At 38.6% G+C, this 23,212-nt stretch overlaps 1 protein-coding gene and 1 pseudogene across 1 annotated transcript in view; both read right to left on the bottom strand.

Annotated features, from left to right (window-relative positions):
* Nucleotides 1–478: 478 nt before the first annotated feature.
* The window catches only part of LOC147003494 (sulfotransferase 2A1-like), a 32,106-nt gene continuing 9,372 nt past the window's right edge, over nucleotides 479–23,212 (bottom strand). The window contains exons 4-6 of the mRNA XM_085842157.1: nucleotides 8,972–9,066; nucleotides 6,349–6,526; nucleotides 479–695 (exon numbers count right to left, since the gene is read on the bottom strand). Coding sequence (XP_085698283.1) covers nucleotides 583–695; nucleotides 6,349–6,526; nucleotides 8,972–9,066 — 386 coding nt within the window. The 3' untranslated portion in view covers nucleotides 479–582. The remainder of the gene's footprint in view (nucleotides 696–6,348; nucleotides 6,527–8,971; nucleotides 9,067–23,212) is intronic.
* LOC147003495 (histone acetyltransferase KAT6B pseudogene) lies at nucleotides 15,916–20,328 on the bottom strand (annotated as a pseudogene).

Raw genomic sequence — 23,212 nt, 5'->3', positions numbered from 1 at the left:
TACACAAATACTGAGTAAAACTTGTATAATTTCCATAGCGTCACACTTATAAACTTTTCATGTCCAATCTCAGTCAATAAAACTACAAATAAATGACTTATTTAAATGAAAATAAAATGTTTTAAAGCTGGAATTCTATAAAGTGCATTGGAATTTGCTGATAATACACAACAAAACAATAATAAAAGTAGCAAATATATGATGACTCAAGATTCCATGATTCTTGGCTTAAGAGATGACTCTCAAAGATGGACAGATTTTAGAAGTATTGTATTGCTTAGGTAGAGGACCTAAGATCAGTTCCTACAACTCAAAGCAGGAAGTTTACAGCTACATTCAACTGCAGGTCCCTTGGAACCAATGTATTCTTCTGGCCACTGAAGGCACTACAAACATAAAGGTATACACACCACCAGCAGCACCACTGTTGCTACTACTAGTATCAGTAACACAAGTTTTTAAAAATTCACTCTCACAATTCCACAACAGGATTTATTCTATGACTACATCCAGGTATTCAGGATACAGAACAAGAGGAACATAAACATCAGTGTTCACATATTATTTAAAAGTTTTGAAAACTTATTCCCATGGAAACATCCCTGGGGGGAATCCAGCCATTTTCTCCTGGAACACTTTATCGAAGGCTTCAGCTTGAGCTACTGTGAAGTGATTCTTCCAGTCCCCAGTTGTGCCTGTAAAATGTGAAGAAGATACATAGGTGGATTTATAATGGTCATAACACTAAACTAGTTCTTCCCATCATATGCTTTTACCTTCCGTTTGATAATGATCACACAGTTAATATCCTACATCCACTCCAGTGGTGACTCACATTACAGGTTTAGAAATTTGGAAGCAGTCCTGAGGCACAGTTTCAAGGAAAGAGCCTCCTGGAACCTTGGCATTCCCATAGCTAGTATGCCCCAGATTTCTTTCTGCAATATTGTGGAGGGTCTTGCATGCTTTCTTAAGTTATTTACTGGATAAGAGTTAGAAGTCTCAGGGCAAGATTAGCAAAGTATACTTAGACTCTTCATTACAACCAGGTATAGCAGTCTACATTGCATATTAGAAGCAAGTTGGTGAATTCTTCTGACAAATGGAGATTCCCTACAGACACTTTAAAGAACAGCCAAGTTACACTCATATGCAAGAATTTATCAAGGCCTAGGATATAGAAGGGTTGTGGTATTATATTACTCATGAGAAGGTCTGCTAGAGCAGAACCCCCTCATGCTAGCTTTCTAAAGGCTCAAAGGAGTAGAAGAAATTGTGACTAGGTTGTGAAGTCCTTACCTGACATTAGCTGACTCTAGGCAGGGCTGTTTTATCTTTACTGTAAATATTACCTAGTTCCTGTAAGTCTTTTGAAGTCATTTCTCTGTTTTGTGTCAGATACTTCAATGTACTTTGCCTGCTGTGACACACTACTCCTTTCTTTTCTGTATTATATAAGACTAGTGTTTGATTTGTGACAATACATTCAGATTCAGCACACTCTCTCCTCTCTGTGTCTGTCTATGCTCACCTGTTGGAACCTTGATTCCCACAGGTTGAAAGGGGCTGAATGAACCTGGTCTGTGGCATTAATAAATCAAACTACCATTTTCTGTAGAAAATTAACTCCTTTCTTTCTTTCTTTCTTTCTTTCTTTCTTTCTTTCTTTCTTTCTTTCTTTCTTTCTTTCTTTCTTTCTTTCTTCCTTCCTTCCTTCCTTCCTTCCTTCCTTCCTTTCCTTCCTTCCTTTCCTTCCTTCCTTCCTTCCTTCCTTCCTTCCTTCCTTCCTTCCTTCCTTCCTTCCTTCTCTCTTCCCTTCTCTTCTCTTCTCTTCTCTTCTCTTCTCTTCTCTTCTCTTCTCTTCTCTTCTCTTCTCTTCTCTTCTCTTCTCTTCTCTTCTCTTCTCTTCTCTTCTCTTCTCTTCTCTTCTCTCTCTCTCTCTCTCTCTCTCTCTCTCTCTCTCTCTCTCTCTCTCTCTCTCTCTTTTCTCTTAAACAGGGTTTCTCTGTATAGCTCTGGCTGTCCTGGAACTCACTTTGTAGACCAGGCTGCCTCCCAAGTGAGGGGATTAAAGGCATGTGCCACCATGCCTTGCCAAAAATTTCTTAAGTCCTGAAATCATATATACATACTTCTCCCTCTGTCTAAATTATGTCCTACCTTTTCCTCTCCCAACCTATATGCTAGACAATCTAATAGCAGCAACAATGGCTTGATCTTTTTATATATACACAGATTATTCCTGCTTCCCATCAAACCTGTTCCTATCATGCTATCCAACTCAGAAGTGTTTATCATCTCAATGATCCAAATAGACTTCAACTGTTCTGTCTACATCTTAGTATTTACTTATAGAAGTAAATAATTTTAAAGCAACTTTTAACTAATATCTTAAAATAGTTTCTACTTATGTGTGTGTGTGTGGTCACATGAGTGCTGCAGATACACACAGTTATGAGCAGCATTTCAGCTGTCTTGATTTTCTCACTAGATACAGTGAACCCAGCCCCTCACAGCTGAGGGCATTGAAGGACTCTGTTTCACTCATCCATGGTGTTTTGTGATACATGAAGATCTGCATAATTTCAGCACATGTCCAATGTAGCACTGTGTCTTCTGACCATATATTGTTTTTCACCACTCCATTCCAGAATGTCTTTAGTTATAACCTTAGAGATTAATCAACTGTTCATTTTGTGTTGTGTCTTCTGTCATCCTAGAGGACTAATAATTTTCATATAATTACATCTTGCTCTTTGTCTTTTTATTAATGACACTGTAACCTTCTCTTCCCATCTTTCCTCCATTTACAACCCAGCAGGTCCCATCCTTGCTTTATTTCCTAGCTGTGACACTGTTATTTAGACCATGTATTTATGCTTTGAATATACACACAGAATATGCATGAAATATATTTGGAAAGAAAATGTTTCTGAAATTACTAAATGGTTCATTGTACAGAGTGACTGACATATAGGATATACTCAGTGTGGGATTGTTAAATAAATTCGTGCATACCTGAGAAAGGTATAGGCAGTGCTCCTATTTTGCTGATGATGAAAAATTAGTCTTTGAGATGTTACCAGTATGACAGTGATGGATGTGTATTTGAATCAAAAAAGAATGACAATAGAAGCCATTCTTTTCTTTATCACATTACTTTCTTTCTGTATCATCACATAAGTTAATTTTAATTCCCCAGAGGGCTATATTAAGGAAAATATAAAGAATTCATAAAAATGTAAATCCTTGATACAGCATATTAAAATAATATACTATAATTGATATGAATATAAAAGTGTCATCTAATGAGATGGGTACCTATTAATATCCATTGTGCTCTCAGGTTCATTCTTTTCTTTATTAGAACATGATATCTTATGGTTTTTGACAGCATGCCTGGATCCTGATAGGCCAAACCAGATAGATGTTAGACTCAAACATCTCAAACAAATTCAATATGGATTCCCAATGGAATAAATCAGTCCATCTGAGAAACCACATCTTTGGAGGTACACACATGGAGTTGTAAGTTCACCTATTTGCAAATTCTGTGCACCTTATTGATGCACTTTTATTTTCTTTCCTTGTTTCTAAAAATCTCCGCAAACTTTTGTGTGTCAGATGTCAGGATAACCCTAACATGTGGTGGCTTAACTCTTGTTGAAAAAGAACTTCCTCATAGTTCTGGAGGCTGCAGATCTCACATCAGAGTACTGTCCAAACCTTTGTAGGATTTTCTTTATGACCTTAAGATGGGAGGCTTCTTCTTCTGTCCTTGGGTCATCTTCTCTTTTGACTCTGATTCAGGTCTTCTGAAGATACCAGTAAAAATGATCAATGGCCCAACTACTGTGTCCATTAAATAATACACTGTGAAGTAATGAGTGCTGGGAATTTTGAGGTTTGCCAGAATATGTTTCCTATACATATCTAGATTGTGGCATTGTCCTTATAAAGTCTTGTCACCCAAAGAGTAGCTAAATATCTCTCTAGTATGCATTTCCTGCAGAGCCTAAATATTGAATTACAATGACTACAATTGTACATGGAAAATCATTGCTTGGAGATTAAAACCAGATGCACCTCAACAACTTGAATGATTGAGTCTCTGGGATAAAGCTTACAAAGCAGCTCTGCAGAGGCAATAAAAGGTAATTTCTTGTGTCTTAAGATAAGAACAATTAAAGGATTTTTGGAAAATAGGTCTAGTGAATTCCTCATGGCTCAGGAAAGTCTAACACTTACTACAGCTTTTTAATGCTTTATGATATAGGGAATTAAGTTGCCTAATGGTAAATAATGGAGTGTGTTTTAGCATTATCTTAGATTTGCACATATTTTGATGATTCAAAACTGGCACCAATCTGATAGAGAAATTGAGAAGACAAATATAATCTTTACATAAATTTTTCTTTCAAAGTTATTTCCAGACATATCCATTTCATCATTCTCTATAATGAATTAGTGAAGCAAGTGGGTAATGTATTTTGTGTCCCTCATCAGTGACCTGGTTTCCAGAATTCCCTGGCTTAAAGGATATTGGTGTCACACTAGTATAAGAAAAATAATACCCCCAAATAAAAGCTGTCTTCAAATGCAAAACAAACAAACAAACAAACAAAAAACAAAAAAAACAACAAAAAAAACATATGCTACATATAATCACTAGGATAATTAAATTTCTAAAGACTAATGAAGTCTTATCAAGTATTTTGGCCGAACTATATTATAATTACTGTATGTATGTATATATGTATGTATTTCTGCTATCATCTGTGCTGCATGGCAAATAGTATTTGTATTTGGAAGAGAATAAAACCAAGTATGGTCTCATCCTAAAAGAATCTTCCTGGCAAAGCAGAAACAACAGTTGTCTTCATGGAATTTTGTCTTAAATTCTATTCCATCTGCTCTGATTTGTCTCTGCTAATGCTTTTGCTTGTCAGTTTCCTTATCCCTTTGCTATTAACAGAGCTACTTCATTCTTTTAGGTATTTAATAACAGACTTATTTTCTTACAATGTTTTAACACTGCCAAATTCTCATTCATTATAGAAAATCCAGAAACAGACCACTTTGCTTAGGTGAGACCATTTTTCTAGTGCAGTATGTCTCCACAGAGTCAGGAGTACAGTAGTGTGATGGCAGCTGGAAAGAAAAGTTTATTTTTCCACATGCCTTGAACTTTAGTGTATAGATTTCCATTATCTTTTAGTTAGTGGTGACATATCTTTATGTTTACATCTCAGTCAAAATTTCCCATTATTTGGATAGTACTAGTCCTGGACTAAATACAATCTGGTATCTACTTTGACTTCATGTTTTCTTTGAAAACTCCTTATATCCTTATATTGTTCATTTCCATATTTCACACTCCAAAGCTGTCAATGGAAGGCAAATGCTGAAATATTTCAATTATGTATAAAGGAAACATACTAACATATATTGTTAGTATCCAAATTTCAGACTCCAAAACTGTCGATTGAAGTTAAAGGCTGAAATATTTAAATTATGGATAAAGAAAATTAAACTCATAATTTATACTTCATTCATTTATACCTATATTTTTATTCAGTGTTAAATATCTGATGACTGACACCTTCTTTCGTCTACTCTAAGTTCCATCTCACCTATCATTATCTAATTAGGTCTGGGTGAGGTTCAAGGTCTGATTGATTCTGGCAAAGTCACTCCAGAACTGTACAGCTATGACACCACACACAGAAACAATCTGCTCCCATCATAGAGAGGAGTTGGCAAATAAATAGAGAGCATTGAAATTCCCCGTTCAGGAAAGAGAATTCCAAAGAAGAGAGGAGTCATGACCCTAAAGCAATCTAAACATAGATTGGCAAATAACATCAGATTTTAACATTAGAGATTTTTTTTTACTCCTATAGGAGTATAATCTTGGCTTACAGTTGGCAGCAATCTTGACCTGTTCAACATCTTTTCCAGCAGTTAATGTAATTTTTGCAGTTCTATGCTTATCATCTTAGATATATCTTTGGTCTACTGCATTACACTTTTTATATTGTAGAAATGAGGAATGTGATACAGGAAACTTTACAATGCCTCATAGAATACTGACTACTTTCCCATTTTCTTCATTGAAGTTTTTAGACATGACCATCTCCAATCCCAAGTCCATCTACCAGAATAAATAAACTTTGCAGAGTGTCTTAAACCCACATCTTCTCCACAAAAACCTTCCCTGTAATGTCTGTGAGAAGCTATCGGTGATGAGCAGTGACTTTCAGTACATTCCCAACAACTACTTAGAGCTTCATTGGCACAAGCCCTTCACTTATTCTGACATATTCTGAAGCTAGATGATTTCTTTACCTTTTCTCATGAGCTTCAAGCCATTGGGAACCCATTCTTCCTTAATGAGACTATAATTGGACATGTTGTTTTCTTTCATGGCTTGGAAGGAGCTGTATTTGAGGACGAGATCCAGCTCATCTGGCCCTAAATTTTTCCCTAGGAAGTCACAGATCTTCTTTATGGTTTCCTTTGTATCCTAAAAGAAGAAAGTGAAATGAGGGCAATCAACAGAAAGCACTGAGAGAAAAGATTCAAACATGTGATCTGTAGATGGGGATGATCAAAATGTTGTGAAAAGGTCATCATCAAATGAGAGAGCATGAATAGGAATTAGGCAATAAAGGAAATGGAACAAAGGGAGGAAGGACTAAGACTCAACATTTATATATTGAGTGGGCTCTCAATGTGGCTCATCTCTGCTCTCTAAAAGACAGAGACTGGGTATTCTTTTTAGGGAAGAGGAAATGTAAGAGAGAGGCTCTCATAGAACCAAAGTTAAATTTAAACTTGCTTTTTAGAGGATCATGACCTTGAATTTTAGACCTTCCTGGGTCAATCTCCATAGTACTAAGGTCACAGGTGTGTGCTGACACAGTCTCTCAGTATACTGAATTTTTTTTCTTAAGACAGGGCCTCACTATGGAATTTTTTCTTGTGTGTTGGAAGTTGCTGTGGAGATTAGGATATGTCAAGCTCACAGAGATCAGAAATCCATCTATCTGGCTTTTTCCTTCCAAGTGCTGGCACTGAAAGTATGTACAAGCATACCTACCCTGCCCTGGCAGGTTTAAAGAAACTTATAGAAATGCTGCTAGACAATGATCAAGGCAAATGAAGACATGTGCACAAAATCCTCAGCAGAGATTACTGTTAGTTCCAGATAATACTGTTTGCTTAGGTATCTGAAAACAATACAGATTTTAGGACAGTTTCATAGAAATGTTCTCAATATTTGTTTTTTGAGGGTACTTCCAAGAGATTTTGTTTTGAGAAAGTATCTCAGGTTGCAGCTTATATGGGCATCACATTCCCAAATTTTCTGTTTCAGATCTCTAACTGTTGTAATGATATCTGTGTACTACCACAATTAATTTAATCTTCTGATATAGTCATTACAAGGTAAAATCTTAGAACGTCAAAAATTGTGCTTTTAATCCTAGCCTTCCCCATGGGGACATGAGGTTTTCTTGGTTTAAAACATTTTTTGCATATTTATTAGTATTCTGCTTAATATTTCATATGTATGTAAACAATCATGACAATAACTGATAAGAATGTGTTAATGGTCAGATAGAAGACTTATTAGACTGTGTAGTAGTGTGTAGCAGACAGCTGGGTAGTGATCCTTTCTTGGGAAAAGTGAACTTAATGATGATTAAGTAAAAGATTCTACATATGGAAAAAGGAGTGTGATGAAACTTTTTTAATTGTAAAATTAATTTATTTTGTACACTCTATATGTTATTTCCCCAAAGCCGACCCTATGACTGTTCCATACCACATATCTCCTCCCCACCATCCCGTCTCTATGGGGATGTCCTCCCCAAACCAGCTGACTTCTAATCTCCCTGTGTCCTCCAGTCTCCCAAGGGTTAGGTGCATCATCTCTGAATGAACACTGACCAAAAGTTCTCTACTGTATATGTGTTGGAGGCCTCATATTAGCTGGTGTATGCTGTCTGTTTGGTGGTCCACCTTTTGAAAGATCTCAGGGGTCCAGATTAATTGAGACTCTTGGTCATCTTAAAGGATCACCCTTCTCCTCAGCTACCTTCAGCCTACTCTAATTCAAAAACAAGGATCAGCTGCTTTTGTCCATTGGCAGGGTACAAACATCTGCCTCTGATTCTTTCAGCTGCTTCCTGGTGTTTTCAGAGGCCATTTATGATAGGTCCCTTTTTGCAAACTATCCAGAGCTTCAGGAATAGTGTCAGGCCTTGTGACCTCCCCTTGAGCTGGACACCACTTTGGGTCTTTTGCTGGACCTACTTTTCCTCAGGTTCCTCTCCATTTCCAACCCTGTCATTCTTTCAGACAGGAACAATTATGGGTCAGAGTTATGACTGTGGGATGGGCCCACTCTCCCTCATTTGATGCCCTGTCTTCCTGATGGAAGTGCAGGTAGGGTCTATAACATCATTCTCCCTAATGCATGGAAATTCATCTAAGGTGTCTCTCTTTGAGTCCTGAGAGTCTTTAACTTACCAGGTCTCTGGTAAATTCTGGAGGGTCCCCTAAACATCCTAATTTTAGAGGATGCTTTTATCCATTCTTACTGCTGGCCATCAGAGTTTCAGTCCTTTTCCTTCACACTATACTAGATCAGGTTCACCTCTCCCTCCCAGTTCCCCCATATACTTTCCCTCCCAGGTTCCTCCCTCCTATTTCCTGAGAGAAAACTCTATGAGGTCAAATTTGTTTTTGAATAATTTCATCTTTCACTTTTTGTCTGGTTGCATTTTTACTTTTTATTAATAATTATTTTTCTCCATTCCTTCAGGGAAGCAGGTAGGCTGAGAGCAGATTTTTGGCTTTCTCTCTGCTTTTCTAGATCCTATGACCAATATTCATCTTTTGTTGTTGTTGTTATTATTTTTGTAATGGGTTCTCATTCTTAACTGAGTGATAACTGTAAGCTCACCTTTTTCAAGTCTTCATAGTATAGTACCAAGAAGTTGTCCCATTCTCTCATGGATAGCCAGTCACGGACATGCTCAAACCATGATCCAAATATGACTGTGTGCAGGGGGAAGTGGAGTGTCAGTTACAAAGCACTAACAAAGGGTCTGCTTGACTTTCTTCATTTTCTGAAAGCAGCAGCAGAAAGCTTCACTAAGAAAAAATCTAACTAGTCTGTATTTATAGCATTAAACATGATGTTTGAGGTTGATACACAAATAGAGAACTGATAAAATCAAGTTCATTATCAAACTCATTACCACTAAGTTTTACCATTGATGCCATGAGGAGATATTCTACTGCCAAGGTGCAAGGTCAGAGGTGTGTGCTGGGGGAAACCTATCACACCAATACAGAAATCCAGAGGTGATTTCTGTAAGTACCTGCCTCCTAGTGAGGTATATGAAGACAACAGAAAGATTTGATAACAGAGATGGGAGAACAGTATTTTATATGGTGTTGGAAAGAAACATTCCAATTTATACAGCAACCTACTGGCAGAAATCTAATAGATGTATAAAACAAAGCTATATGACATCATTAATAATCACATCAACAAAGTTAGTTAAGGGGATAAGGCACCTTTATGGTGTGTGTGTGTATGTGTGTGTGTGTGTCTGTCTGTCTGTCTGTGTGTGTGTGTGTAAGGGGTAGGGGGAGAGAGAGAGAGAGAGAGAGAGAGAGAGAGAGAGAGAGAGAGAGAGAGAGAGAGAGAGAATGTGAGGTTTTAGAATTATCTTAGCATATGTTTGGATGCAGATCTGTTGATTATGAGAACTATATAAGGCACTGCCAAGTGGGGAAGACAAGAGACAGAGGAATTTTAACAGATTCCCTCAACTCAGCATACCTATGTCTACAATTACCTTTGGGAGTATATAGGGGTATCATTTCCATTTCTCAGTTTTCAATTTTCAGCCCCTGATTTTCCACATAATGCTCTTATCCTGAGCTGAACTCACATGCTACAATATAGGTGTACCAAGCCGAAAGTGTCTTGTAGTGCAATAATGACACAATTGTTATGGGGTTACATAAATGATGTCTGATTGATTGGATTTGAGCCTTGATCCTTGAGATGGAATTCATGCCTGGTACTATAATCCTGGTCATGAACCCATGGTTGATGATGTCATAGTTCCAAACTAGGGTTCCTACTGTCATTTAACTAAACGGTCATATTGTCAAACTACCGTCTAAATATTTGTATTTATACCTGTGGAATTGTGCTGTTCTATATCTTTGTTAGAGATTAATTTTGCAACTGGCTCTGGATAATGTAGACTCAGAAGTGATCAAAATGTGCAGCCTAATTGTGAGTGCTCAGTCATTGATGTACTGAAGACTCAGGAAATACCATGAGACAGGAAGTAGAAAATAAAAGCTAGAGAATGTGGTGGAGTGATTTGAAATATTCCTCTGTAAATATTGTCCTTTGAACATGAATTAGCTGTTATGCAAATGTGCTCATATCACCAATGGTTGCCTATAGCAAAACTGCATAACATAAAGCCGATCAATATTCCAGGATGCATGGGAGAGGGTGTCCTGAATCCTCACTCCTCACTGAAGATCTATTTGCAGTTGATGGCTACTAGATGAGAAAGACTTCCACACCCTTTTCATATAGGGCCACTTTTATGTTTCTAGTGCCCACATGGATGGCCCTACATCCATGCACATATGAGCACCACAAATTATCATTAGTGGGTTGTACTGTTTTGAAAAAAATTAAGTTCTGCTATGGACATATTATGGAATGTATAGTGTGTTGGAATGCATACTGGTAAATCTGGTAGAATGTGATATAACATATTCATTTTTAATTTTTTAAAGAATAGAAATATTATGTATAAAAACACAAAAATTTTGAAAAATAAATCAAGTCAAAACATAGGACATATGCAGCTGGAAACACGAATTTCTGGGGTACTGGTTAGTTCCTATTGTTGTTCCACCTATAGGATTGCAGACCCCTTCAGCTCTTTGTGGACTTTTTCTAGCTCCTCCATTTGGGGCCCTGTGTTCAATCCAATAGATGACTGTGAGCATCCACTTCTGTGTTTGCAGGCACTGGCATAGCCTCACAAGAGACAGCTATATTAGGGTCTTTTCAGCAAAATCTTGCTAGCCTATGCTATAGTGTCTGCTTTTGGTGGCTTATTATGGGATAGATGCATGGTGCAGTCTCTGGATGTTCCATCCTTTCCTCTCAGCTCCAAACTTTGTCTCTGTAAGTCCTTTGATGGGTGTTTTGTTCCCAATTCTGAAGGGGCAAAGTGTTCACACTTTGGTCTTAGTTCTTCTTGAGTTTCATGTGTTTTGCAAATTATATCTTGGGTATTCTACGTTTCTGGTCTAATATCCACTTATCAGTGTGTGCATATCATGTGAGTTATCTTGTGATTGGGTTACCTCACTCAGGATAATATCCTCCAGATCCATCCATTTGCCCAGGAATTTCATAAGTTTATTGTTCTAATAGCTGAGTAGTTTTCCATTTTGTAAATATACCACAATTTCTATATCCATTCCTCTGTTGAGGGACATATGATTCTTTCCACTTTCTGGCTATTATAAATAAGGCTGCTATGAACATAGTGGAGCTTGTATTCTTATTACCAGTTGGAACAGCTTCTAGATATATGCCCAAAAGTGGCATTGCTGGTTCCTCCAGTAGTACTATGTCCAATTTTCTGAGGAACAGCCAGATGATTTCCAGGGTGGTTGTACAAGTTTGCAATCCCACCAAAAATGGAGGAGTGTTCCTCTTTCTCCACATCCTCACCAGCATCTGCTGTCACATGAATTTTTGATCTTAGCCATTCTGTCTGGTGTGAGGTGGAATCAGGGTTGTCTTGATTTGTATTTCCCTGATGATTAAGGATGTTCAACATTTTTTCAGGTTGAAAAGCATATGAAATGAATTAATGGCCACCAAGCCTGTTCTACTTGAGAATAACTATTTTATCTTAAAAGCCCATCCACATGAGTTAGTTTCAGCAGTCAACCATATATATCCCTGTGTCAGGTTAGACTCTCAGTTTAGAGATTGTCCCCATGAAATTTGCCTATGAATGTGTATTTGAGTGATTGTCTTTATTGACCAATGACATGGTAGCACCAAGAGCATAAACATGTGGACCTGGTCTGAATGAAAAAACTGAGAGTGAGACATTGAGAAAATTAGTAAGCTGATTTGTAAACTGTTTTCACTTCAGCTCTTTCTCAAGATCCTCCCCTGATTTCTCCTGTTGATAGATTTTTCACCTGAAAGTGTAAGTCAGATAAACTCTTTCTGCTCTTAAGTTGCTCCTGGAAAGACTATTTTATCAGAAAAAACATAAACCAAACTAGACCAATCATTAAAGAGGAAATAGGAGAACAACTTGTGTACCTTAGCAAAATCATCAAAATGACAGGCATTGATAGTCAACTTACAATTATAACAACTTATTAATGTGACTTTTTATTTTTTAATTTAAGTTTTATTGCACTATGATGAGAAAAGATAATTTCAATTTATCAGAAATTAACATTTAACATTTAAAACATATTTTAACATTTAAAAACATATTTTGAGTACATACAATTACATCACATTCTTCTTCTCCTTTGGTTCCCCAATTCCCCCCAGAGAACCCCCTTCAATACCTGCCATATCTTTCAGGATTTTTATCATATTTTGTAAAATTTATAAAATAATATAACAATAAAAATGAGTACTCTAAAAGTTACTTGATATAAAACCACAATCAACTGAAAAATCTTATATTGATGCTTGTCTACAGCAATACTGAATATACATACCTTATTCTCAATATAAATTTCAAATAATTTCAAATATATAAGTATATCACATTTTAAAATAATATATCACCTCTTCAGGTCAGTGCCTGCTCCAGGCCACCATGTGTGTGAACTCAGCAGACAGTCCACTGTCCCCAGAGGATTCTACACTCTGTTGGTGCCCTTGCATGCACAGGATGTTAGGATCCCTGGTGAGTAGAGTGTAACATCTGTTCTAAAACAATCATGATGGGCCTGTGCCAGCAAAAGCAAGGACACAGGAGTCCTGCCTGACCAGCAGCTCGGGTTCCTTCAGATCAGTGCTGGTCTACCTTGGTTTCGAACACAATGTCCCATGGTCCCCAGAGGAGATTCCGATTCCAGATTCTCTAACACACCGGCAATCTTAGGATTTGAGGATCCCAGTACCCAGGAGCGTGGTCACAATAGGATTCTAGGGTTTCAGAGGAAGCTTGACTGCCAAGAACTCTGACACACCCAGAAAATCAGGGTCATAGGATCCTGGAATCATAGGATCATAGAGAAAGCTGGACTCTGAGGAGTTCTGAATCAACTGGGATTACAGGAAGGACAGGCTCCAATCAGACATATTGAGGGCAGCAAGCACTTGAGATAATCGGATAACAGGAGACAAGTGTAAGAATAGAAGCAACAGAAACCAAGGCTACTTGGCATCATCAGAACCAAACTGTCCCACCATAGCAAGTCCTGGATACAGCATCACACAAGATATGGATCTAATATCACTTCTTTTGATAATGATGGAGGACTATAAGATGGAAATAAATAACTCTTTTAAAGAAACACAGAAGAACACATCCAATCAGGTGAAAGAATTGAACAAAACCATCCAGGATCTACAAATGGAAGTAGAAACAATAAAGAATTCACAAAGGGAGACCACTCTGAAAATAGAAAACCTAGAAAAGAAGTCAGGAGCCATTGATGCAAGCATAACCTACAGAATATAAGAGATAGAAGAGAGACTCTCAGGTGCAAAGATACCTTAGAAAATATTGACACAATAATCAAATAAAATGGAAAATGCAAAAAGATCCTAACCCAAAGCATTCAGGAAATCCAGGACACAGTGAGAAGACCAAATCTAATGGTAATAGGTATAGACAAGAAGAAAGATTTTCAACCTAAAGGGCCAGTAAATACCCTCAACAAATTTATACAAGAAAACTTCCCCAACCTAAAGAAAGAGATCCCCATGAATATACAAGAAGTCTACAGATCTCCAAATAGTTTGGACCAGAAAAGGAATTCCTCTCATCCTATAATAATCAAACCACCAAATAAAATCAGTAAAGGGAAAAAGTCAACAACATATGAAGGCAGACCTATCAGAATTTCACCTGACTTCTCCCCACAGATTACAGAAGCCAGAAGATCCAGGGAAAATGTCATACAGACCCACAGTGATCACAAATGCCAGCTCAGGCTACTATATCCAAGAAAAGTCTCAATTACTATAGATGGAGAAACTAAGGTATCCCATGGCAAAACCAAATTCACACAATATCTTTCCACAAACCCAGCCCTTCAAAGGATAATAAAGGGAAAGCTTCAACACAATGAGGGAAACTATGCTTGAGAAAAAGCAAGAAACTAATCTTTCAACAAACCTGAAAACATAGCCACGTGAACAGAATTCCAAATCTAAAAATAAACATAACAGGAAGAAATAACAACTTTTCCTTAATATTTCTTAATATCAATAGACTGAATTCCTCAATAAAAAGACATACAATAACAGACTGGTTATGTAAACAGGACCCCACTTTTTGCTGCATACAGAAAATCCACCTAAGGCATAAAGGAAGACATTAACTACCTCAGAGTAAAAGGCTGGAAAACAATTTTCCAAGCAAATGGTCCCAAGAACCAAGCTGGAGTAGCCACTCTAATATCAAATAAAATGGACTTTCTCTCTTTTTTAAAAATGGCTCATCATAATTTATTTTATATTAAAATGTACAGCTTTTCTGGGGGGGAGGGTGTTTACCTTTTTTTTTTTTGAAGTAACTGAATAAAAAGAAAACAGGTAAATACAAGAGTTCTGCTGGCTCCTACTTTATAAAAGGTCGTGCACACCTGTTCTGCTTAGCCCTTACTGCCATCTGTCCAGGTGCAAAGGCTACAAAAGGAAGCAATAGAAACAGACAAATAAGTTTTCTGCTTTTTTACTTGAGATTTGTAAGCTTACTTTGTGCTATTCACAAGCTACTTTTCTATTTTCTTTTAAAAAATTCCAATATTTTATAAAGATAGAAAAATCTACAGATGAAATGAAAATGTAAAGAGGCATTTCCATAAAATAGCAACTTTACACCAAATTCATGATTTAAAAAAAAAATCTTGCCAAGTATTTGTACATAATATGAAATGCTTCAAAACCTGACAGATAAACACTGAGACATGCTTCATTTAATAAATAGAAGTGTGCATTTATAAAACAGAAAGCTGCCTCTCCCCATAGGAGCCTGCCACCAAAATGGAAAATGGTCTTCTCAACTTTACACCAAACATTTAGCAATAAACCCCCTTCACTAAACAGATGGGAATAGCTGTGATCGCTCTTTACAGTTTTATAATTAACAAAAATAGAGTCTTTTTTAAAACCTCAAATTAGGGTACCCTAATCAAGGAAAAAAAACCCAAAAAACAAAAACCTTAAGAAGTGGCTTACCGTTAGCACAACACTTGTACAGTACTACAAAATGCACTGTCACCATCAAAGAAATTAGTGGCATACTGAAGGGTCACCTTAAACAAAATATACAGTAATTGAAATGCTAAAGGCATTTCCATGGAGTAGACAAGGAAGAAGAAAAGCTGGAGGTTCAGTATTAAAACAGGTGATTTGGGAAGGGGCTTGTATGCACACTGTTTAATGGAAACAGGCAAGATGTGTGGCTACTGCCAACTAGAATCCTAAGAGAGGCCTTCCTTTGCAAAGAATTTTATATAAAAGTAACAGAAATAAAGGTATCAAAAAAGAAAAAAAAAAGTAAAAAAGAAAAACGACTTGTATAAGGCATTCTGCTGCATACAGCTTTTTTTTTTTTTTTTTTTTAATAAATGGTGCCAACAAATGTTTTTGTACTCACACCAATGCTGGTTTTGAAATCGTACTCTTCAAAGGTATTTGTGCAGATAAATCCAATAGTGGGGCCCAGTGGGCTGGGTGGGCTGCCAGGCTGTCTACCTTCTCATGTAGGATCCATTGGGAGACTGTTTGGACATGCCCATGTTCATGTAGCCATGGGATCCCAGGGCCTTGTACATCATGTTAGTGTGGGGTGGGGTCTGCATTGGCTGGTGGGCATATGGCTGGCTTCCCATCATATGCCCAGCAGATGGGCACATCTGCAACTGCATCGGGTACTGGGGGGGTTGATTCATGTAGCCATGGTAGCTGTGTTAACCACTGTTCATCATCCTGTTCATCATCGGCTGGGACATGCTATAGCCATTCATGGCATTCAGAGTGTTCATGTTCATATTTACGGAGTTGACATTGTAGGCTGGCGCTGGCATCAAGTTCACACTCATGTTCATGCCTCTTTGCATTGTTAAAGTCCATGCAGGACCCTGCATGGCTACAGTTTGGGAACGCCCATCGATTTGTGACTGATGGGTGGCAGCATCTGGTGGCAGAGATTCGGACTTAGCTCTCATGGAGACGTGGCCCTTGCTGGCAATCTGAGTTTGCAGTATTTGGCTGTGGGAGATGCCAATATTCGATGCTGCCTTGTTCTGCTGCAGGAGAGATGGTGGCATATTCATGGGAGGAGGAGTCAGGTTAGGGGGTGGGGTCATGGTAGCTTGTGCTTGAGGTCCTTCAGGGACAGAGTATAGAGACTGTGAAAGCTGAACAAGCCCTGTGTTGCTTAATGGTGTGGACAAAGAGGCACTGTTTGCATAGGAGGTCACAGCAGTGGAATGATTAATAAGTGTATTAGTTAACTGCTGCAGTTTGTCAGGGTTGAAGGTCGCAGATGGCTGTGGGTAGTGCCCATCCCCAAAATCACTTTGACCCATTCACTCATATAAGCCAATGTTGGTATTGCTGGTCTCGGGGATGTCAGCCAGCTTCATGGGTGGGGTGAAATTGGTGGCCATGCTGCACTGAGCTAGCTGCTGACTGCTACTGGGAGGCCTCTCCACCACACAGCCTTGGGGAAACTTGATGCTGCAGGTTGGAGGGGAGCTGATGCTGGTCTGCTGCATCATGCTGCAGTTACCGCTGATGTTTGGACATCTGCTGGGTGACAGCACAGCTGTTCTGTGTCAGATTGCTAGAGGTGAGACTGCTATAGGAGCAACTATTCTGGGAAGAGCTATTTCCACAGATGCTGCCTCCCATGGTTGAGTCCGAGCTGCTTGGGTTCTCGTTGTTCTCTTGTGCTCTCAATACTGCCCAGGTCACTGAACCTGCTGTCAATGACCTGCTGTGAGTGATCTGACACTGACAGGATGTCCATCATTGGACTGGTCTCCATGTTCTGCAGAGGTGGCACTGTGATGGCAGTCTGATCAGGGCTAATTTGGATAAAGCTATTCTCTAGCAGGGACACTGGGGCTATTGACAGAATGAACTGACTTGCCAGGAAAGGAATGGACAGATTAAAGTGGGCTACCTTGGACTGTTGGCACTCGTCCAGTATGGTGGCAATTTGAGAACTTTGGTCTGTGTGCATTTAGTTTTGCAGGCTTCTACAGGCCTCTTGAGTCTCAGCACAATCTGGAAAGGTGTCATCTTTTTCCCTGTTTTCTTGGGTCAAAGACTGAATAGCCTGGGCAGTCTTGGAGTCAATTTCCACAGCTGCTGGGCCTCCCTCTTTGAGATCAGCATCCATACCATCACTGTTCTTTTGGTCCTGCTTCTGTGTCTTTTCTTCCTGGTGCTCCCTGTCAGACTCAGGTGCAATTCCAGTGTCCCCGGCAAGCTCCTTTGGCTCACTGTTACATGACACTGTGAGATCAACACTGCAGTTTATCAAGACCCCAGGGTTCAAGTGGCTCAACTGAATGCTCAGGTCTAAATAAGTCTCCTGGCCCTTTAGTGCATCTTTGAAGGTTTCTCTTGGGAAGTCTCCTCTCTCCATGTTGGCAGCCTCCATGTGGCCATATTCTTCATCATCTGCATCATGGTCGTCATTGTGAGATGGCTCTTCTTCCTCATCCTCATCCTCTTCATGGTCATCCAAATGCACAGGGTCTTCCTTTTCCTAGGAGATTTCCTCTTCTGTGTTTTGTTTACATTCAGCACCACCTTGGTCTTTTTCTCCTCTTCCTCCTCTTCCTCTTCTCCCTCCTCCTCCTCCTTCCTTGTCCTGTTCTTCCCATACAGATTCAGCTTGAACTCATCTATCCTCTCTTTGCTTTGCTTCTTCTTGGAGAGCCCTTGCTTCGCTCCTTTTGACCACACTTGTCTGCACTTTAGAGGCTCAGTATTGTCTTTACTGCCTACTTTCAAGTGTTATGCATCATTGCCTACATCTTTTCTACAAAGGGCAGCATTCTTGAAGAAATGATTGTCTATTCGTTCCTCTTCCTCTGTCTGCCTTTTCTTCCCTGCGTGCTGTTGGAATGCTTTTCTCAGAACTGGCTTTCTGTCCCCCTCCTCACTGGGACCTCACAGGTAGGCTCCAGCTGCAGCATTGTTCTCTCCTCATCTGAGTTGTCAAAGGGCTCATTCAGCACTTCTGTCCTCTTGGAAATGGTCTCAGTGGTTACACTGCTGTTGATCCTCCTGCGTTTATGACCTTTTATCTTCTTTACTACAAAAGTCCTCTTTCTTTTAACGGAATCTGACTGTGGCTTAGTCAACTGTGGGGGAGATGTGTGAATGCTCTCCTCCTCTTCCCCATCTTCTTCCTCTTCCTCGTCATCTTCCTCCTCCTTTTCCTCTTCCTCTTCTTCACTGCTCTCTTTTGACAGTTTTAACTACTGTCCTCTCTCCCCGGCCACTGGCTGCCTATCTGGACAATGGAGGTATTTATTTATTTTTATTGTACTTTTGCAGACGATTGCCTACTGGTAACTCTAGACTACAGGATCTCTTGATCCTCCTTCTCCCAGCACCTGGCTTGTTCCACTAGTCATTCAGGGTCTTTCTCAGCTTCTCACTCTTCCTCAGAAAACACAGCAATAGAAATTAAAATTGGAGTCCATCTTAGAACCTCTGGATCAATTTTGTAGGTTTGGGAACAGTTCTTCAGCTTTTCCATGTGGCTCAATATCAACTTTTCCCTTCTTATGATGACAAACCTGCGATCTCTCCATCAATCATGTGGAGGTGCTGCAGAGTGGTGGCAATGCCATGTGGGCACATACCTGTGGCTCTCCTAATGACCTTGAAGCTGATGTGCCTCTTGTGGTGGTTGTAGAGGTATTCCAAGATGACACTTTTCCAGTAGGTCAGATAGGAGAGCTGGCCCAGGTCAGAGAGTGGCTTTCGTAAGACCCTGCTTGGCCTTCTCGTTGAGAAAGCAAATAGATGAATTCAATGAGAAAGCATCCAAATCCTTCAATTTGGTGCTGGGGCATGATCATTATGCAGGCCAAATTATACTTCTGCTGGTAGAGCTTTTCCTTGGAGAATTATCCAACCACATGACAGCCTTTTTCATCATTTTTTGTAAGGACATTAAAAAGGAATGGCTCAAAATCATAATACAAGGTTTTGTGGTCTAGTAAGAGCTTGGCGAAGTAAATGTTTTGGCAGTACATATTACATATATTCCCACCAACTTCAAATACTGAAAGGTCTTTCCTTCAGGAAAATTTATTTGCTGTAGGACGAAACCATCCACACTTCTTTGAGTGTCATAGCAAAATATTTTTACTCTTCATATATTTAAGAAAGAATTCACACAGGTAAAACTTTGGTAATCTTGCATATTCCTGTGTGTAAGGCAAGGAGTACCAGGTTTGGATATCATATTTTCTGAACTCTATTACTGAGGGGTAGTGACCACAGTCTTCCAATCCACTTTCAAATTCTATTTTCTCCCAAGACAGTCCTGGGCCTGCTTAAAATTGTCCAGATACTCTTCAGTCACGATATCTGTGTTTCCCATCAGACTTACATCTGCACTTTCTTTTTTGATGCTTATTTTAATTTCAGTATCAGGTGACCCCTTCCTGTGAATGCACTTATGGATCCTTTATCACTGGTTACAATTCTTTTGTCAGTCTGGAAAGTGGTGGGTCACAGCACCCCATATGGAATCTTCTATCACAGGAATAAAAAAAAAAGTATATTATCTGCATATTTTCCCTGGACTCGACATGTTCTGCAGGTCTTGCACTCGATGCACTGCCACTTCAAGGCCTTCACATTTGTGGTTAATTCAGGAAAAAATTCAGACAAGATGGATATCCACTACTGACACACTCTGCACAAGATACAAGTTCTTCTGTTTTCTTTTCACAATTTGACTCTTTAGTCCTCAAACAGAAGCTACATATTGGAATGGGATCAGCAGGGGTTTTTTAGTTAGGATTTTACTGCTGTGAACAGACACCATGACTAAGGCAACTCCTATAAGAACAGCATTTAATTGGGGCAGGCTCACAGGTTCAGAATTTCAATCCATTATCATCAAGGCAGGAACATGGAAGCATCTAGACAAGCCTGGTGCAGGAGGAGGTAAGAATTCTACACCTTCAACTCAAAATGGACTTTCAAACTAAAGTTCTCCAAAAAGATAAGGAGGGACACTTCTTACTCGTCAAAGGTAAAGTTTACAAAGATGAACTCTAAATTATAAACATATATGCTCCAAATGCAAGGGCATCCACATTCATTAAAGAAAATTTGATAAAAATCAAAGCACACATTATAACTCTAACAATAATACTGGGATCTTTCAACACCCCACTCTCATCAATGGACAGATCCTGGAAACAGAAAATAAATGGACACACAGTGAAAGTAATAGAAGTTATGAAACAAATGGATTTAAATGCTATCTTTACACATTTCATCCAAAAATAAAAGGATATATCTTCTTTTCAACATGTCAGATTACCTTCTCCAAAATTTACCATATAATAAGTCACAAAACAGGCCTAGGCAATACAAAAATATAGAATGAATACCATGTGCTCTATTAGATTTCCACGGACTAAGGCTGATCTTCAATAACAACATAGATAATAGAAATCCCACATACATGTGGAAGCTGAACAACACTATACTCGATGATAACTTGGTCAAGGAAGAAATATAGAAAGAAATGAAGAACTCATTAGAGTTTAATGAAAATGAACCCACAACATACCCAAATGTATAGGTCACAATGAAAGCGGTCCTACAAGGAAAAGTCATAGATCTGAGCGTCTCCAAAAAGAAGCTGAAGTGAGCACACACTAGCAGCTCGACTGCATACCCAAAATCTCTAGACCAAAAGGAAGTAAAAACACCCGATATGAATCGGTGGAAGGAAATAAACAAACTTAAGGCTGAAATCAACCAAGTGGAAACAATAAGAACTATTCAAAGAATTATCCAATCCAAGAGCTGTTTTTTTGAGAAAATCAACAGGATAAATAAACCCTTAGCTAGACTAACTAGAGGGCAGAGGGACAGTATCCTAATTAACAAAATCAGAAATGAAAAGATAGATATAAAAACAGAATCTGAGGAAATCCAAAAATTCATCAGATCCTACAACAAAAGTCTATACTCTACAAAACGGTAAAACCTAAATTAAATGGACAATTTCCTAGACAGATACCAGGTACCAAAGTTAAATCAGGTTCAGATTAATGACCTAAAGAGTCCCATTTCCCCTAAAGAAATAGAAGCAGTCATCAATAGTCTCCCAAACAGAAAAAGCCCAGGACCAGATGGGTTTAGTGCAGAGCTCTATCAGACCTTCAAAGAAGACCTAATTCCAAATCTCCTAAACTATTCCAAAAAATCGAAACAGAAAGTACTCTACCCAATTCATTCTATGAAGCCACAATTACTTTGATACCTAAACCATATAGAGACCCAACAAAGAAAGAGTACTTCAGATCAATTTCCCTTATGAATATCGACTCAAAAATAATTAATAAAATTCTAACAAACCGAATCTAAGAAAACATCAAACCATCATCCTTCATGTTCAAGCAAACTTCATCCTAGGGATGCAAGGATGGTTCAATATACGGAAATCTGTCAACATAATCTGCTATATAAACAAACTCAATGGCAAAAAACACATGATCATCTCTTTGGATGATGAGAAAACATTAGAAAAAGTCCAACACCCCTTAATGATAAAAGTCTTGGAAAGATCAGGAATTCAAGGCCCATACCTTAACATAATAAAAGCAATATACAGCAAACCAGTAGCTAACATCAAAGTAAATGGTGAGAAACTGGAAGCAATCCCACTAAAAGCAGGGACTGGATAAGGCTGCCCACGCTTTCCCTAACTGTTCAATATAGGACTTGAAGTCTAGCTAGCTCCGGGGTACTGGTTAGTTCATAATGTTGTTCTACCTATAGGGTTGCAGATCCCTTTAGTTCCTTGGGTACTTTCTCTAGCTCCGGAGCTCTTGACTCTAGCTGCATATGTATCAAAAGATGACCTAGTCGGCCATCACTGGAAAGAGAGGCCCATTGGACTTGCAAACTTTATATGCCCCAGTACAGGGGAATGCCAGGGCCAAAAAGTGGGAATGGGTGGGTAGGGGAGTGGGTGGGAGGATATGGGGGACTTTTGGGAAAGCATTGGAAATGTAAATGAGGAGAATACCTAATAAAAAGTATTAAAAAAATAAAAAAATAAAAAGTTTAATTTCAGTATCCAAGTTCGTCATTTATAAACACACGAAAACATAGTCCAGGCAAATTAAATACAGAGCCTACATACACTATTTCAACAAAACATTTTTTTCTAAAATGTCAGAGGCAAATGAGTGATTTGTTTCACCCATAATATTTAACTGATTTGCAATGAGAAAATGAAAAACTTTTTTTTTTAAAGACATAAGCAAAAACTTTGGAGTCAGGTAAAGTGTCTGATAGCTGATACTTCATTTTGATATCCTTGGCACTCTATAATGTACCAATGATGGTTTAGGCTTCCCTATCATAGGAAAAAAATCTAAATATCTAAGATTTTTCTCATGACTGCAATATACAAGTGCTTTCCCTGTCAACAAGCTACCTCCTCAAAGTAGAATCTGAGCTATATCTGGTCAAGCTGTGAGGGGTCAGTACATACTTCTTACGAGATAGCTTTATTGTATAGAGATGCAAAAAGTAAACCAGAGGCAGGGATATATGATCAACAGGCCCCATCTCTTTTATACGTGTCATATCATGCACTGGTGAAGTCCTAAGCATGACTTTAAAAATTGGATTCAATTTCAAGGGACT

Source organism: Mus caroli, unplaced genomic scaffold (genome assembly GCF_978045245.1).
Source record: "Mus caroli unplaced genomic scaffold, Mus_caroli_1 scaffold_8, whole genome shotgun sequence".
NCBI classification, from domain to species: Eukaryota; Metazoa; Chordata; class Mammalia; order Rodentia; family Muridae; genus Mus; species Mus caroli.
This window is presented reverse-complemented; position numbering and strand designations above follow the sequence as displayed.